Source organism: Erpetoichthys calabaricus, chromosome 10 (genome assembly GCF_900747795.2).
Source record: "Erpetoichthys calabaricus chromosome 10, fErpCal1.3, whole genome shotgun sequence".
In the NCBI taxonomy this organism is placed as follows: domain Eukaryota; kingdom Metazoa; phylum Chordata; class Cladistia; order Polypteriformes; family Polypteridae; genus Erpetoichthys; species Erpetoichthys calabaricus.
The window spans coordinates 40,921,089-40,936,956 of NC_041403.2; the positions used below are offsets into that span (position 1 = coordinate 40,921,089).

At 36.2% G+C, this 15,868-nt stretch overlaps 1 protein-coding gene across 4 annotated transcripts in view; it reads left to right on the forward strand.

The window, feature by feature from the left end:
• col11a1a (collagen, type XI, alpha 1a) overlaps positions 1 to 15,868 on the forward strand; it is a 290,480-nt gene that overhangs the window by 138,791 nt on the left and 135,821 nt on the right. For all 4 annotated transcript variants that reach the window (XM_051933206.1, XM_051933207.1, XM_028811103.2 and 1 more), the window contains 9 exons: positions 2,936 to 2,989; positions 5,863 to 5,916; positions 5,994 to 6,038; positions 7,460 to 7,513; positions 7,610 to 7,654; positions 8,111 to 8,164; positions 8,659 to 8,703; positions 12,632 to 12,685; positions 14,683 to 14,727. In XM_051933206.1, the coding sequence (XP_051789166.1) occupies positions 2,936 to 2,989; positions 5,863 to 5,916; positions 5,994 to 6,038; positions 7,460 to 7,513; positions 7,610 to 7,654; positions 8,111 to 8,164; positions 8,659 to 8,703; positions 12,632 to 12,685; positions 14,683 to 14,727 (450 nt within the window). The remainder of the gene's footprint in view (positions 1 to 2,935; positions 2,990 to 5,862; positions 5,917 to 5,993; positions 6,039 to 7,459; positions 7,514 to 7,609; positions 7,655 to 8,110; positions 8,165 to 8,658; positions 8,704 to 12,631; positions 12,686 to 14,682; positions 14,728 to 15,868) is intronic.

Here is a 15,868-nt window from a genome sequence, read left to right on the forward strand (position 1 = left end):
TCTACTTGAAAATCTGGTGTACCTCTCTGTACATATAACACATATACTTACATTAAAAATAATGTAAAATACACATATAGGGTAGAGTGGCAAAGCACTGACAGCACTACTGCCTCTCTACAAGGAGACTGAGGTTCAACTCCCCAGTGCTCCCTGCATGGAGGTTCCCTGCCCTACCTGATGTTGTTACATCTCATTTAAATAAGCCTGGATATGTGTCTGTGGGCAAACCTTAATGGCACACTGATCAGTGGTGCTGCCTCACAGCTCCAGAAACTTTAGCTCAAATTCGGTTCTCTCCAAGTCTGCATGGTTTTCCTTTGGGTGCTCCAGTTTCCTCTTATAGTCTACAGACATGCAGGTTAGGTACACTGGTGATGCTAACTGAACCCTGATGTGTGTACAGTATGTTTACTCTGCAATGGACTGGCACCCTGTCCAGGAATTGTTCCTTCCTTGTGCCTGATGTTTGCTGGAATGAATTCCAGCTGCCCCATGACACTGTTCTGGATAAGCGTGTGTAGCAAATGGATAGATGAACGGATTTACACAAGGATGGTGGTTTCAGCTGAAAGCTGATCTTGAGAAGTGGAACCCAGATATTCTCACTGCTGTTGCGTTATCTCATTTAAGTAAGACTGAATATGTGTCTGTGGGCAATACAGTGGCACACTACTAAGAGCTGCTGCTTCACAGCTCCAGAGACTTAAGCTCAGGTTTTGTTCTTGTTCAGTCTCTGAGTGTATTTGCATGGATTTTATATTGGTATTCTGGTTTCCTCTACCTCTTAGAGAGTTACATTTTAGATTCATTGACAACTCCAAATCAGACCAGTTTAAGTGGATCTGAGGGTCTCCTGGTTTGTTATTGACACTGCCAATGTAATGGCCAATTCCCCATAATCCAGTATTGGAAAAATCAGATTCAGTAAATGGAAGAAGGTGCCCTGGCTTTAATAGAACGGTGTGAAGTATAGAAGCCTTTAAATGTTGTTAGCCTCAATGTATTGTTTTATTACATTCAATATGATCATCTCTCCTTAAAAAAAAAGAAAAAGAAAACTCAATGATTTTTACTATTGTGCAGATCCTTATTATTTCCAGTTAGAGTTACTCTGACCAATGTCAATTGGATGTTATTTTTATTTGCTGAAAGAAATTGCATAAAATGTATTTCTTGTTTGAAGTATTAATAAATGATTTATGAAATAATACTGCGGTGGGTTGGCACCCTGCCGGGATTGGTTCCTGCCTTGTGCCCTGTGTTGGGTGGGATTGGCTCCAGCAGACCCCCGTGACCCTGTGTTCAGATTCAGCGGGTTGGATAATGGATGGATGGATGAAATAATAATATCCATCCATCCATTATCCAACCCGCTATATCCTAATTACAAGGTCACGGGGGTCTGATGGAGCCAATCCTAAGGCACAAGGCAGGAAACAAACCCTGAGAAGGGCACCAGCCCACCACAGGGCACACACACACACACACACCCACTCACCAAGCACACACTAGGGACAATTTAGGATCGCCAATGCACCTAACCTGCATGTCTTTGGACTGGGGGAGGAAACCGGAGCAGACACGGGGAGAACATGCAAACCCTATGCAGGGAAGACCCAGGAAGCGAACCCAGGTCTCCTAACTGCGAGGCACTGAAATAATAATATGATATATGAATATAGTCTTATGTTAAGCAATTAAAAAGTGTTATTGCTGTAAGCTTTTGATAGGATTCTTTAGACCTTTAAAGGCAACTTCAAAGTCATTTCACTAACTACGTCTTATATTAAACACCAGTAGTAGAAATTCTGTACTTCAGGATATTTTTTTACCCTAACTTTCATACAGCTTAGGTCTTTATAAATAAATGTTTATTTATTTTCTGATACTTTTGTATATAATTAGGTTCCTGCACTAGTTTATGGTTTTTGTGTTTGATACTCTGTGATGAGCTTTCAGTAAGTCTTCCATGAAGTATGCAATGTAAAAATAAATTGTTGTGCTTTATGTTGGTCTATGTAATATGAATAATAGTTCTGGTTTGTTTTAAATGCAGGTATCAGAGTTCTTGGGTTGTAAAATATAATTTAATACAAAATGGTATTCATGCATATTAATTATCCAAACCTGTTTAATGGAAAAATATGTTTGAATGTGCAGATTATTCCCCTCTAAAAAATGATTTTATATCTGCTTGTTTTGACAATTACTCTTTTCTTCTTAGGTTGATTTTATATTTAAATGTTTTGTTTTGTTTTTTTACTCTCCATACTTCGCTTAATTTGTTTTTTGAAGTGTGGGAGCATCGCATTTATAAGTCTCCAACTTCTTTTTCATGGCAACATTTCTTTTAATTCATTATTCTGGTCATTATTACTTTTGCTTGGCCACCATAAACATGGAGTATACATGCTCTGTGGGGCTTTTATCTGCATAATTTATTTTCATCCCATATCCTAAAGTCTTGTATGTTTGATTGACTGGTAGTCCTAAGCAAGACTGGAGTTTGTGTGGGTGTGACATAAATATGGCCTGCTATGGATTGGCATCTTGTCCAGGGCTGGTGCCTAACTTACGTCTGCCTTTGATGAGCCGTCCTGCAGCTCTCTGTGGTCCTGTAATGGGCTTAACTGGTCCAGACAATGGATTATTATTATTATTATTATTATTATTATTATTCCACTAACAACATCCCAAAGGTATGCAAGGTTGGTTAATTTCTTAACTGATTGTTAACTTACATGTCTAACTGTGCCATTTAATGGACTGATGCTTTGTACACAGTTGATTCCTTGCCTTGTGCCTGATAGTGCTAGGACTGGCTTAATTATTATTATTATTATTATTATTTAAGGGGATAAAGTAAAAACTTTTAAAACAACCATTTTATGCTGTTTTTCTCATGATTGCTCATTTTACTTTTTGCTTGTAGGGTGACAGGGGATTTGATGGACTTCCTGGCCTGCCTGGTGAAAAGGGTCACAGGGTAAGTAACTTTTCTTATCTAAAATAAGATAATAAGGATGCTTTAAAGTGGGAAAACTGAGTAAATGAAGGAAAAGGAAACTTGATGTAATTTACCCAAGATAAGAAAAGGAAAAAATGTGACTAGAGGCAGAGAAACTGACTGTAAACAGCAGCATTGCAACCCTCTCTGCTATAGGTCAGTCTGTTTAATATATAGCTACAAGCCGACCCTTTAATGAAGGGCAGTTTAGTACAGTTACCTAAAAGAAAGCAAATGAAACCACATAAAATATATGTCAAATTAATAATATAGCATCAAAATTTCATAAAACTATCACAGCGAGGCCTGTAAAATTCTGTGAAATTTCCAAAAAGATGAATGAGATGGTTTAAAACAGTTTTAATTGAAAATATTAAGTTATTGAACTTTTGGAAAGCTGTTCTGCTTCCAGTCTTGATTTTATTTTTTATATTTTGCTAAATTACTAATCAAACTATGTGCATTTAATTAGCATAACATACACAGTACCTATATACTGTTTACAGATTTTATTATGGGCAACCATACTATTTTTTAAATTTACCTTGAAATGAAGCAATTTTATTTTTTTATTTGATTAAATACTTTGCACAAAATCTCATGTTAAATGTGATGCAGTAGATCTGTATCAAGAAAGCAAATTGCAGTTGCTTACCTTGCACTAAGGGTTAAAGGGTTAAATTCAAAGCACCTCAGCACACGTTTTAGGGATTTGTATATACAGTGTGTTGGGGGGAAAAAGAGAGAGCACCACCTGGGCATCTCGCTGATTTAATGATGAAAGACTTTCAAACCGACACCCATGCTGACATTTGTTTTCAGCTACAGTCATCTTGTTACAATGACACTATGTAGAATGTGGGTATATGGTTTAGTTTACTGTTTTCATTTCCTTCCTTGAGCTAAGAGGCTTTGGTATACCCTTAGAATACCCTTTTGGAAAGGAAGGAAGACACAAAGGCAGTATAAGCATGAAAGTTTTATGGTTTCCTATTAAAAAATTGTTGGTGGCAGAGATCATATAAGGAAATGGATGGGAAATAATTGTATGTTATGAATTTTCTGGTAACATGTTAGTTTAGGTACTGCAAAATACATGTTACTCATTTACTATTATGTAAAAATACCTTCACAAAGGCTTCTTTGGGTCTTCATAACACTTACAAAGTATTATTAAAGTACTGATGCATCCCTGTAACGTGACCTACTAATAAACCTTCACTTTGGAGTGGTCTAAGGTGGCTTAACCAAGACACATCTCTTCTAATATTACATATTTGTTATAAGACCTGTGAATGCATCATATTAACAAGTAATTTTACCATCATATCCATATGCCACACCGCACAGAGATGCATAGCCCGTCTCCGGATGTTTTATAAGTATTATGAAGACCAAAAGAAGCCTTTGTTAAAGTCTTGTTACTTAAGAGTAAGTAAGTAATACAAATAAGTAATTCACAGTAATAAATAAGTAATTTTTGCAATACCTAAAGTGTTACATATTTTCTAAATCTATCTATCTATCTATCTATCTATCTATCTATCTATCTATCTATCTATCTATCTATCTATCTATCTATCTATCTATCTATCTATCTATCTATCTATCTATCTATCTATCTATCTATCTATCTATCTATCTATCTATATGTGTTATAGTGCCTTTCTATCTATCTATCTATCTATCTATCTATCTATCTATCTATCTATCTATCTATCTATCTATCTATCTATCTATCTATCTATCTATCTATCTATCTATCTATCTATCTATCTATCTATCTATCTATCTATCTATCTATCTATCAGCATAGTGACATTAATGACACCCTCATAAATACTGGTTTGTCAAAGTTACTCAAATACATATTTAGCATTGACCACCAATTTCATTTTGGTGCAGTGCCTAAAGAGAATGGCTACTATTCCGCTGACAAGACACCAGTACTGTCTTGAATCATAACCATTCTAAAGGGGTCCAATTTAATTCCTTGTACTTCATCAAGGCCAAAGTGTTCTTTTAGTTGTAGAACTGATTGGATAAAACATATGCTAAAAATATGGATTCATAGCTAAAACAAGTCATTACTTGCATTAATTTAATGGTGGATTAAAATTATTTTAAAAAGCAAATTCTTGGTTGTAATATTGCACTAAAAACAATTCTCTGTTACTAATAATAGCACTTGAAGTAGTGTCCAGAGCAGACCATGTACTGAGCCATGGGCCTTTTCCATTTTATTCCTGGCTTCTCTTTAGTCATAGTGCCACAGAAATCTTATAGTTGCTTTTGGCAGCTCCTGTAGGTTTCAAGAGGTGGTATTCTCTTCTCGTGTTTCCTTCTTTACCTCAAGAATTTTACCCTTTTTCACTTTTAATTCTAAATATGGCAGCAGTGGTTTGCTCATTCCAGATGCACTATAAATTACAGGGCTATATACTGGTATTCATTAGTGTGGTCAATTTTTTTATAATTTTTTGTAATATATTCTAAAGAAGTATCAGGAAGTGTATAAATTTGAAACATCCAATTAAAACATTATGTTCATAATCTTTTTTAAATTGTATCTAGGAACCAGCAGTTACATCATTGTAACTTCGATGTTAACTTCACATCAGGCATAATTTAGTTGTCAGGCAGGTAAAATGCAAACACATTCAACGTAAACCATAGCATATTTAATATTTTGTTCCCCACCGCATTTTGACTATTTCTTGAAGTAATTGATTTAATGACAATGGAACCTGAGAAAGTAAAAGTTTTTCAAAAAGGTAGCCATTTCTTCTAGATAGGATACATTATTGTTAAGTTACTTTATTATGACTGTCTCTCTCACTTAATACTTTCAGGGTGAAGTAGGCCCCCCAGGACCTCCTGGTTCTCCTGGTGAAGATGGAGAAAGAGTAAGTCGTAGTATCTTCTCCCAGTTTTCAGAGAGCAATTTCTGTTTAAATGCCTAAACATTTCCATTTATCCACAGGGAGAAGATGGAGAGATTGGACCAAGAGGTCTTGCAGGAGAGAGTGTAAGTAACTTTTCTGTCACACAGAATGATTTATTTTCCATCAATTTGCATAGTTCATTATACTATAATTCATAATTATGGCATTTCAGAGTTAATAAAATTAACTAAATAACTCGAGCAATGCACTATTTTTCATTATAGGGTCTTTTCTATATATCAAACTGATTCTTCAGTTGTATGTGTTTAAATAAAGCTACACAGAACTTTACATTCATCTAAATTTGCACAGGGCTTCTGTTGTTCTGTTGTTGTTGCATTTTGTGATGGAAATATTTTTATCTTGATGAAAATGTCAGACCATGTTTATCTATCTATCTATCTATCTATCTATCTATCTATCTATCTATCTATCTATCTATCTATCTATCTATCTATCTATCTATCTATCTATCTATCTATCTATCTATCTATCTATCTATAGACAAATGTAATTTTAAAGTAACTTTCATACAGTGGCACTAATAATTATGATACAATAAATCTTGGGCACCTAGGTTCATATCTTGGGCTTGCCTGTATGGAGGTGTCCTTTCCTACCATATAATTTTCTGGATATTCCAGTTTCCTCCCACATACCAAACACATGAAAGTTAGGCTCAGTGAGAAGTTTAAAATTTCCTAAGATGTATGTTCCCTGAGAAACACTGACATTCTATACAGTGTTGATTTTATTTTTTACCTTGTGCTTTATAATGTCAGGTAAGGGAATTCAGGAAAATAATCCAATAGAAAGATGCATTTAAAAAATATGGATGTCCTCCTAAAAGATTAGGTGGTATACAGCTGACTAAACATCAACAGTCACTTCATCATAATCTAGGATATGTGCTTATGTGTATACTAGTCACTTTTAAATGATACAGAGTAGCATTATGACTAACTTTGTTCTCTCCCAGAGTACTCATGGGGCAGCAGCTGTACTGAAATTCACAGATCTCAACACGTTAGGAGTTGATTTAGAAACACTCACATAAGCAGGCACACCTTATCTAACACTAAATAGTAGACTGATTCCTTCAGCATCGATAGATAGATAGATAGATAGATAGATAGATAGATAGATAGATAGATAGATAGATAGATAGATAGATAGATAGATAGATAGATAGATAGATAGATAGATTCCTACCTTTATGTAGCATTAAAATCAAGGTTCCCATCTCAGACTGACTTAACGGGTGTTAAAAATGCATTATTGTATTAATGATTTCATTTAGGATAGGCTGCAGCCACCCCTCGCAACCAACCCTGGTCAGGATTAAGTAGGCTACAAAATGACCTGATTTCATTTATTAACTTTTTATACAACTTATACTAAATCTTCCTGTGCTAATTAGTATCTATTTCTTTTGTCCTCTTATGCTGTAAACCAGAACCTATACTATAGTTTTCATCATTTATGTCTTTGTATGTTTTTTTAGGGTCCAAGAGGTCTACTTGGTCCAAGAGGCCCCCCTGGTCCACCAGGCCAACCTGTATGTACTTCATATTTATAAACATTTTAATATGAATTTTGATTTAAACATCTAACTTCCAGTAGAGCTTCTGACCTTCCATTTGTCATTATATAGGGTGTTGCTGGAGTGGATGGGCCTGCAGGTCCAAAAGGAAACATGGTATGTATATATTTATACAGTATATATATTATATTTGGCAAATTTAAGTCATTGTTATTGAATTAGATTTTATGATCACTGTGTAATCAATGGCTTTGTTAAATTGTACAATTAATACTGAAAAAGTATATAAAGAACATGAGAAAAAGGATTTTCAGTTACAGTATGAAAATACTTTTCTTCTACTTCACTATTTATAGATTAAAATTAAAATATTCCAGTGGTTAATAATAGATAGCTCTGAAGAATTTAGTATATCACAACAAAGTTCTACAGTGAACAAATGCAGACATATAAGCTAATCTAATCTTAGAAATTTGTAACAAAAAGCTGTCATACTGCAAAAAAAATGATTATTGTTTTATATTACTGTGTTTTCTTGTGAAACCACAGTGTAAAGATATTGTGTTTTCATCTTTTGCTTCTTTAAAAGTTTCCCATATTCTTTGCCTTTAGGGCCCGCAAGGAGAACCAGGACCTCCTGGCCAGCAAGGAATCTCTGGCCCTCAAGTAAGAATTCAATATTTATTTTTGTGATGCACTGTAAAACAGTGCCGAATCGGCACCTTCTTAAATTCGTCCTTTATAAAACCGTCAAATATTGTGAATTCTTTCCCACCCCCTACCTCGTTTCTTTTGCTACAGGAGAGCAGAGGTATTCTCTCCTGAATACTGTCTGCTGCTTTTGCAGAAGAAAGTAGCTCAAAGCAGTTCATTCATGTGGCTGGAATTCTAATAAGAAAAGCCACACCTGCCTGGGCGACTGTGTGGGATCAGGTTACCTTCTGCATGCCAGAGGCTTGGCCTTTTGGGGGAGTTGGAAAAAAAGACAGCACCAGACAGAACCGTTTTTGTATTATCAATATATAGCTTGACTGTGAATTTTTAAAAAGAGCCAGGCTTAGTCTGAGCAGTCTTTTCCTCTCCATTTATTTCAGTCGAGACCCCTATAATGCTATATATGTATTAAAACTGCACATCTGACTGATTTCTTTTGTTAACAGGGTCTTCCTGGTCCTCAAGGTCCTATTGGCCAACCTGGTGAAAAAGTAAGTGCTCCTTATTGGCTTTCATACATTCTGCATCTTTTTCATCTTTTCAATACGTTGCAAACAGTAGAGCTATTTTCTTGAAGATGTGAGAACTTGATAAATATCCCAATTGATTATGAACACTAATGCCACACAGTAAAATATTAATTTCTGGCCACTATTGTTTTCTTCATCATGTCAAGGTTTCACCTCGATGCTACTGAGATAAGTTCTGACTTGTTGAAATCATGTAAGAAAAGGAAGATGGATGGATGGATGAATAACAGACTATTTCAATGTACACTGCAGCATATTTTTGACATGCCCCTAAATAATACCAGTTTATTATGATTTTTTTTTGCCTTGTACCCAGTATTGTAAGGATTAGCTCTGTCCCCGTGTAACCCTGAATAGGAGTAATCATATGTTATTATATAACACATCCATCCATTTCCAGTTGAAACCGTTTAACTCAGTTCATGGTTGCAGATACCAAACACCAGTTCTGGGTGAGACACTAGACCAATGGAGGGCACATTAACACACAAATCCAATGATACAATGTCTTTGTGATAGGAGAGGAATCAATAATTCCATTATGGATAAAATTTGCAAACTCTACACACACACTGCCCTGTCATGGGATTTGAATTCATGATGCCGAATCTATGAGGCAACAGTGCTAACCACTGTGTTACAGTACTTTGCTATTGCAAATAAAGGCAGGCACAAAACGAATGAGGCTTGGGATTCCACAGGAATAGGATTTCCAGTTTAATGTACTGTAGCTGTCCAAAGGATGAGGTGGCTCACAATAATTTCAGAAGCAGGGAGGTTCAGTCCTTCCCAAAGGTTGCCCTGCATCTGACCACCAACTTCTGGGTACCTTATGAATTATATATTGATGGCACCAGAAGGGGCAGGGCAGGTACAGGACGTGACATGATGTTAGTGGTCTTCAGGGGTTTTCTCTTCCTCCATTCTAAGCACGGAGATGGAACAAATGTTAGCGGCAGTGTCCCACTTAATTCCTTCCCTATATTTTCCTAGCACAAATCTGTAAAACGCTCCCAAGCCTCTCATGTCTGACACTATATAATATTATACAGTACAATACAATACTAACACTGAACTGACCCAGTGTCAGTGAATGTTGTGTAACCCTTCAGTGGGTTGATGTCCCATTCAAAGTTAATTTCAAAATTGCTCCTATTGCTTGTTTAACATGTGCTGCATTAACTCCCCTCAGCTCTCTATTTAAAAAGCAGATATTAGATAGATAGATAGATAGATAGATAGATAGATAGATAGATAGATAGATAGATAGATAGATAGATAGATAGATAGATAGATAGATAGATAGATAGATAGATAGATAGATAGATAGATTAAAACATTGTGCAGTATAATTCATTTGCTAGGTATTTGCAAAATATATCAGTAATTCTCTGATTGACATGAAGATAAATCAAAGCAGACATACTGTACATATAGTGACAGAACACTAAAGATCGTCTAGCAGAGAAGTAAATTTGTTCACTTTACAATAAATTATGCTTTTTTATATTACACAAGAAGACATTGCATTAAACCATTACCAAGAGATATATGTGTTGGAGCACCCCACATTGCAGCCTCTTTATGCAAAGTATTTTAAAGGAATAAAGTATTTTATGTAGTGTTTGCATTCATTAGAACATCCTGTGTTCTGATCGTCTTTATAGAAAAACATTGTTTCATGTCGTATTCTCACTATGCTTTGAACAGGTGATTTTATTTGTCTTCCTTTTCTACTTTTGTAGTTTGCCAATTTCATAGATTTGTTTGAGTTGTATCTACTATTTAATGGCAAATTAGTCAGTCCCAGCTTGTTAACCCCTTCCTTTGTAGCATAATGCCAAACTAATTTACAATCTGCTTGAAATAAGGACGAGTGTGTGCATATAAATTTTGAAAAGGTAACCTCCTGACTCCATGACATACAATGGATTGATACAAACAATGGTTTTCTAGTCTAAGCTGCTTAACAATGTGAAGAATGTGGCAACAGATGAAAAAGGCATTGTGTAGCAAAGAACATCTCTTGAGTATGTGAATCGGTTTTAGAGTTTGAAGGAGTCGTGATTGGAATTCACGCTCAGCGACCTGGATGACCCTCATTATTTTAAATTAATGGCTGCACTTTTGTAACAGTGAAGGCCTGCAATTCCTAACCTCATGTTACCGGCACATTTTTACCAGTAACACACAGTGTATTCAGTGGCCACAATGTACCACATATTGGCACAGAATGAGTTCAGTCTCTTCAACAAACTCAGTGGAATTGGGTCTCGTGCTTAATCTCCCTGTGAAAAAGAAATAAAGAGAAACAAATTCTTTTTACCAATTTCTGTTTTCTAAAAAACACCTTGAGCCGAACTGAATCGTCAGTATGTTTTAAATTCAGTGATACAAAGCAGTGCCAACTAACATTAAACCATTAAAACATCACAAGGTAAGAGGGCTAATTCCCTAGCCCTGGGCAACCAAAAATAACAATGCAGTAAAAGCATCATGAGAGCCAAACAATCCAGAGGTGGGATATGCATCCCCACAGCTGAAAAAAAAAACAGTAAAATTGCCACAAAACTGTGTCAATGATGGGTCCCAGTTTTCTTCTTTATCATTACAAAATTTCATACTGAGGACTGCCATTTTGAAATACAGCAATTTGATGCACCATTGAGCCATGCAGACAATTCCAGGAATATAAGGTTGAGGAAGAACTTTCCAGAATTTGAGTGACAGTGCTATCAGAGGAATGCTGGTAAGAGGCTAGGGCTAATCTGCAGTGAATGCGTCTAGAAAGACCAGGCTCAGCTGGAAGGAGGAAAAACAGCAGAAAGATCCAGAAGGACTAAAATCATAGTTTCACATGAAAGGCTATTTGAAAGAAACTCTGACACAGCACGACAAAAAAGTTGAAATCATGGGACATTCAAAAAACATACATAAAAAGGTACCTAAACAGTGAAGCAAAAAATTTGTGAGGGATTAGATACAAATGATGTGCAAGAAAAGGATGCTCATTATGGATAGTTTTGGGAAATGAATTAGTATTCTGACCGATACCTGGAGCATAATCCCAAAAATTAATGGATTGATTATTTCAAATATAAACACATAAGCGGGATATAGGAGAGAAAAATATAAAATATGAAAATAAGCAGATGTCTTTTAAAATCAGCCCTAATAAACTTCCAGCTAGGATGTGTTTTTGCACCGTACCAAGAAAAACATATTGCACATACACTCTGGCAGTATCCCCACTCCAAACAATCTCTTCTCTTTTCTCAAAAATGCTGGCAACACCATTTGTTTGCAAATTTGAACCCTTGCCCATCTCACTTCGCCCCTCTAAACTGAAAGGTTCTGAACAGTCGTCGGCTTTATGCTGTTCTTTAGGATTCTTTTCAGGACAATTCCTAGAACTACTTCCATGGTCAGGTCCTATGATCTCGCCCCAGAGCCACCCAAGGTCTCCCATAACCGTCCAGGTAGTCTGATGCTATTGGAATTGTTTCTTCCCTGACACTTTGTGGAGCACACAGCTCTCTAGTGGTCCTCTAACCACCTTCATAGAGAGTTAGACAACCCTCTAATTGCTGCCAAACCACATAATCACAATACGAGTGTTCCTAAAATATGGACTATACTACATCTGTTGCTAGGCCTTGCCAGACTGGTGCCCTATCTTTTCACATATATCTACTATATATTCAGTGTCTTGAGAAGATGATGGACTAAAAAAGAAACTTTAATGATATAGCCCACATAACTGACTGGTGTGAGAGTTAAAGTAAAAAGACAGTTCTAGTTTGCCATCTCTGTTTATATTAGCTGTGTCTGGCAGTCTTTTTCAGAAACTGTTCTCATGAATTTAATGAAGTATCTACCTTTTTTTTAGGGTCCTCAAGGAAGACCTGGCCTCCCTGGCTTGCCCGGCTCAGACGGACCTCCAGTAAGCATGACTTATTTCTTAACACTCAAATTCATTTTCATTTTGCCAAGCCATGCAATGATCTAGAAGGTACAAGAAACAAATCTGTTCATTTCAGGAAGCTATGACATGGCCAAGATACGTAACACTACAAATTTTACTAAAATAAATATTTATCCAGTCTCACAAATAAATAGCCAGCAAGAATAAAAAACAGTTTGTGTTCAGATGGCTGTACATGTTTACTCTCCAGCACTGCTGTATAATTAATGATGTTCAAGGGTTAAAGCCAAATGATATGCTGATGCAGACAGCACGGGCACCTTTAACTTTTATTTAGGCTGTTGGAATTGATTGATGGCAGCCTGTTTCTGTTGCTGCTTTGTGCACCGCTTTCCTCAAGGGAAGAACATTTGCTGAATTCTGATATTGAGTGATCCAGACCATTTTTAGCCTATTCATTTGCGTTCAGCTTATCCAATCTGCTATTATTCAGTCAGAGTAAGTTCAGATGTGTAATGTATTAGATTTGTTGGCAATTGGATTTTAAAATTATTTGGAATAGTTTAAGCTTCTATTTCTAACACTACATGTGATACCTCTAATTGGAGCTATTTCATAATTACTATTTTTGGTACTGTAATAGATGATCAATGAAAATAAAAATTCCAAATCTTTCTAATAGGTCCTAGATACATGTTTTTATTGTCCTTTTAACAAAATTGAAATGTGCCAAATAATAATGAGTAATTAATATTAGTCATCTAGTGCAACATTAAGAGATTCTTAGAACTTACATGCAATTCATATTTGAGACAGTCAAGCCTACGCCATGTCATCTGAACTAATCAATACCTATTTTCTAAAGATTACCCAAGTTCATTATTATTAATCAATATGTATTAGCAATATAAATCGGAAGTATATTATAGTTGAGCAAAGCTGGAATGGTAACGGTAGAAATAACAGAAAAGATTTGTAGTTCAGATGTAGGGGTAATTTATTTAAAGATTTGTACATTTCTGAATTTGTATCCACTTTAATTTTCATTAAGGTTTATACTGTATATTGCTAAAAAGTATATTGGAGAGAAACCACTGTAAATGCTGAGAATATCATCAAGGTGGCATTTTGCAGAAGAAAGTCTTACAGTATACTCATAGATACTTTCAGGAGCTGTTATTGGGTGGGCCCAATCGGCCATGATGAGAACAATAGAGAGACAGAGATTGAGTGTGTTGGGGGTTTACCTGAAAATATTAGTTCTTACCAGGATACAAAAGGGCACATGGCCTAAGCTAGCCCCCTTAAGGGGATACCTCTCATGAAACTGCTAGAGAGAAGGCTGTGGCCTAGTTCTTCCGAAGCCAATGTAGAACTCTGACCCTACAAGTGATTACAAGGTTTTCCCAGCACTGGCCACACGTGAGGGGTTTGAATCCTCCTAACAAGTTGGGCTGAAGGCTCACTACCAGGGTGAAGTGACCAGTGTCATAAGAGAGGGGCCGAGGGAGAAAGAGGCAGAAAGAAGGAAGGTGAAATAAAGAGGGCTTGGTGGTGCTTGGTGGGTAGGCCATCCAACAACCTCTCCTACTATTATTATATATGTAGGTCCTTATACATTGTCGTAATTTTAATAGAACTTCCTAATAATAAAGAATTCTCCAACAATTCTCATATGAATACACCCTTTAAACAAATAGTTTTTTTCTTTACACCAATTAATCATTCCACAGGATGGAGCAATTCATGCTGATTAATATACACCCTTTGTTTTATACAGCACCTTGCCATAGTGCCGATGTTCTTTTCAATCCAGACCCGTTGTGTAATTGCTTGCTCAGGGACATTAAGTGACTTGCTCAGTACCAAACAGTGAGCCACAGGCAGTGACAGAACTAGCACGCTTTTGGTTTATATTCCGCTCTACACAGTCTGTATATATAGATTTGTAATTGCTGTCATGTCTGCTTGACTTTTTAAAATAATCTTAATAATTTTTTTTTCTTCTTTTTTAGGGTCACCCTGGGAAGGAGGGACCAGCTGGAGAAAAGGGAGCTCAAGTATGTAAAATGTTACTGGAATAAGTAATTGTTTAAAGGCTGAAGTCACTCAAATTATAATAGACTTGCAGTATTTCAGCATTATTAACTTTACATTTATTTATTTGTTCGATGCCTTTATCCAAGGCGACATACAGTATTCAAGATGATTAGTTACATTTCTTTTCTTGTACCATTTGAAGTTCAGGCAGGTGAAGTGACTTGCTCATGATCACATAGCCCCAAGGGTTTAAATTCTGAAGCCTTAACCACTGCATCACCCTGCCTGCCGCTATCTCGGTATGGACAGCTAGATAGACCGAAGGGTAACCCGCTGCCTATTGGTCGTTTAGCTCTCCTTTGGACTTGAAAGCAGAAAAGTGTGGATTGGAGCTTTTCCAAATGCCCATGTTTGGGTGGGTTCTGCACTTTATGTCAGCTTTCATCGTGTGTCTGGCAGTGTGCAGGAATGACTGGAAACATCCTTTTGAGTTTCTAATTCTGGACCAAATTGTAGATACTATACCTGGACTGGACCGAAGATACTATAAATGTTTAATGTATAATTTATAAATAGTGCTCCTGGTCAGGGTCCTGGACTCTACACAGTCTTGCATGATACCGATGATTAAAAAGGAAGAAACCCATGGGAAGTGGTTTACTAAGATGCAAGTTGGCACTGGACACCACCCTTTCATTATTTCTATCCTTTTGTGTATTTGTACTGTAAAGAGAGAACTTTCAGAGATGCAAGTGTGTTAGTTTGAAATGATTTTATATTAGACCCACAGGGGTGATTTTTATTCATTTATGTAGCTTTCCAAACATCACGTGGGAGTTTCAACTTAATGGCATTGCATTTTCAAGACTTATTTCTTTCCTACTAGATGTCAGGGCCTGTCTATATTTTTTTATGAATTTTTTTTTACTATATTTATGAATGACTAACCTATTAGTGCAAAGATATGCACATATAAAAATCATGAACAAGAGCTTTTTCTAGTTGCTGTTTGATGGTAAGATGAGAGAGATTAAGCCATTGAACAGGATATATTAACTAGACTCAGTGATCGTAATGTAACCAAGGCCTTCAACAACCCACCTCTGAAGCTTCAGTAATGTTGATAGACAATAATAGTTCAAGGAGCTGGTATAAAACTCA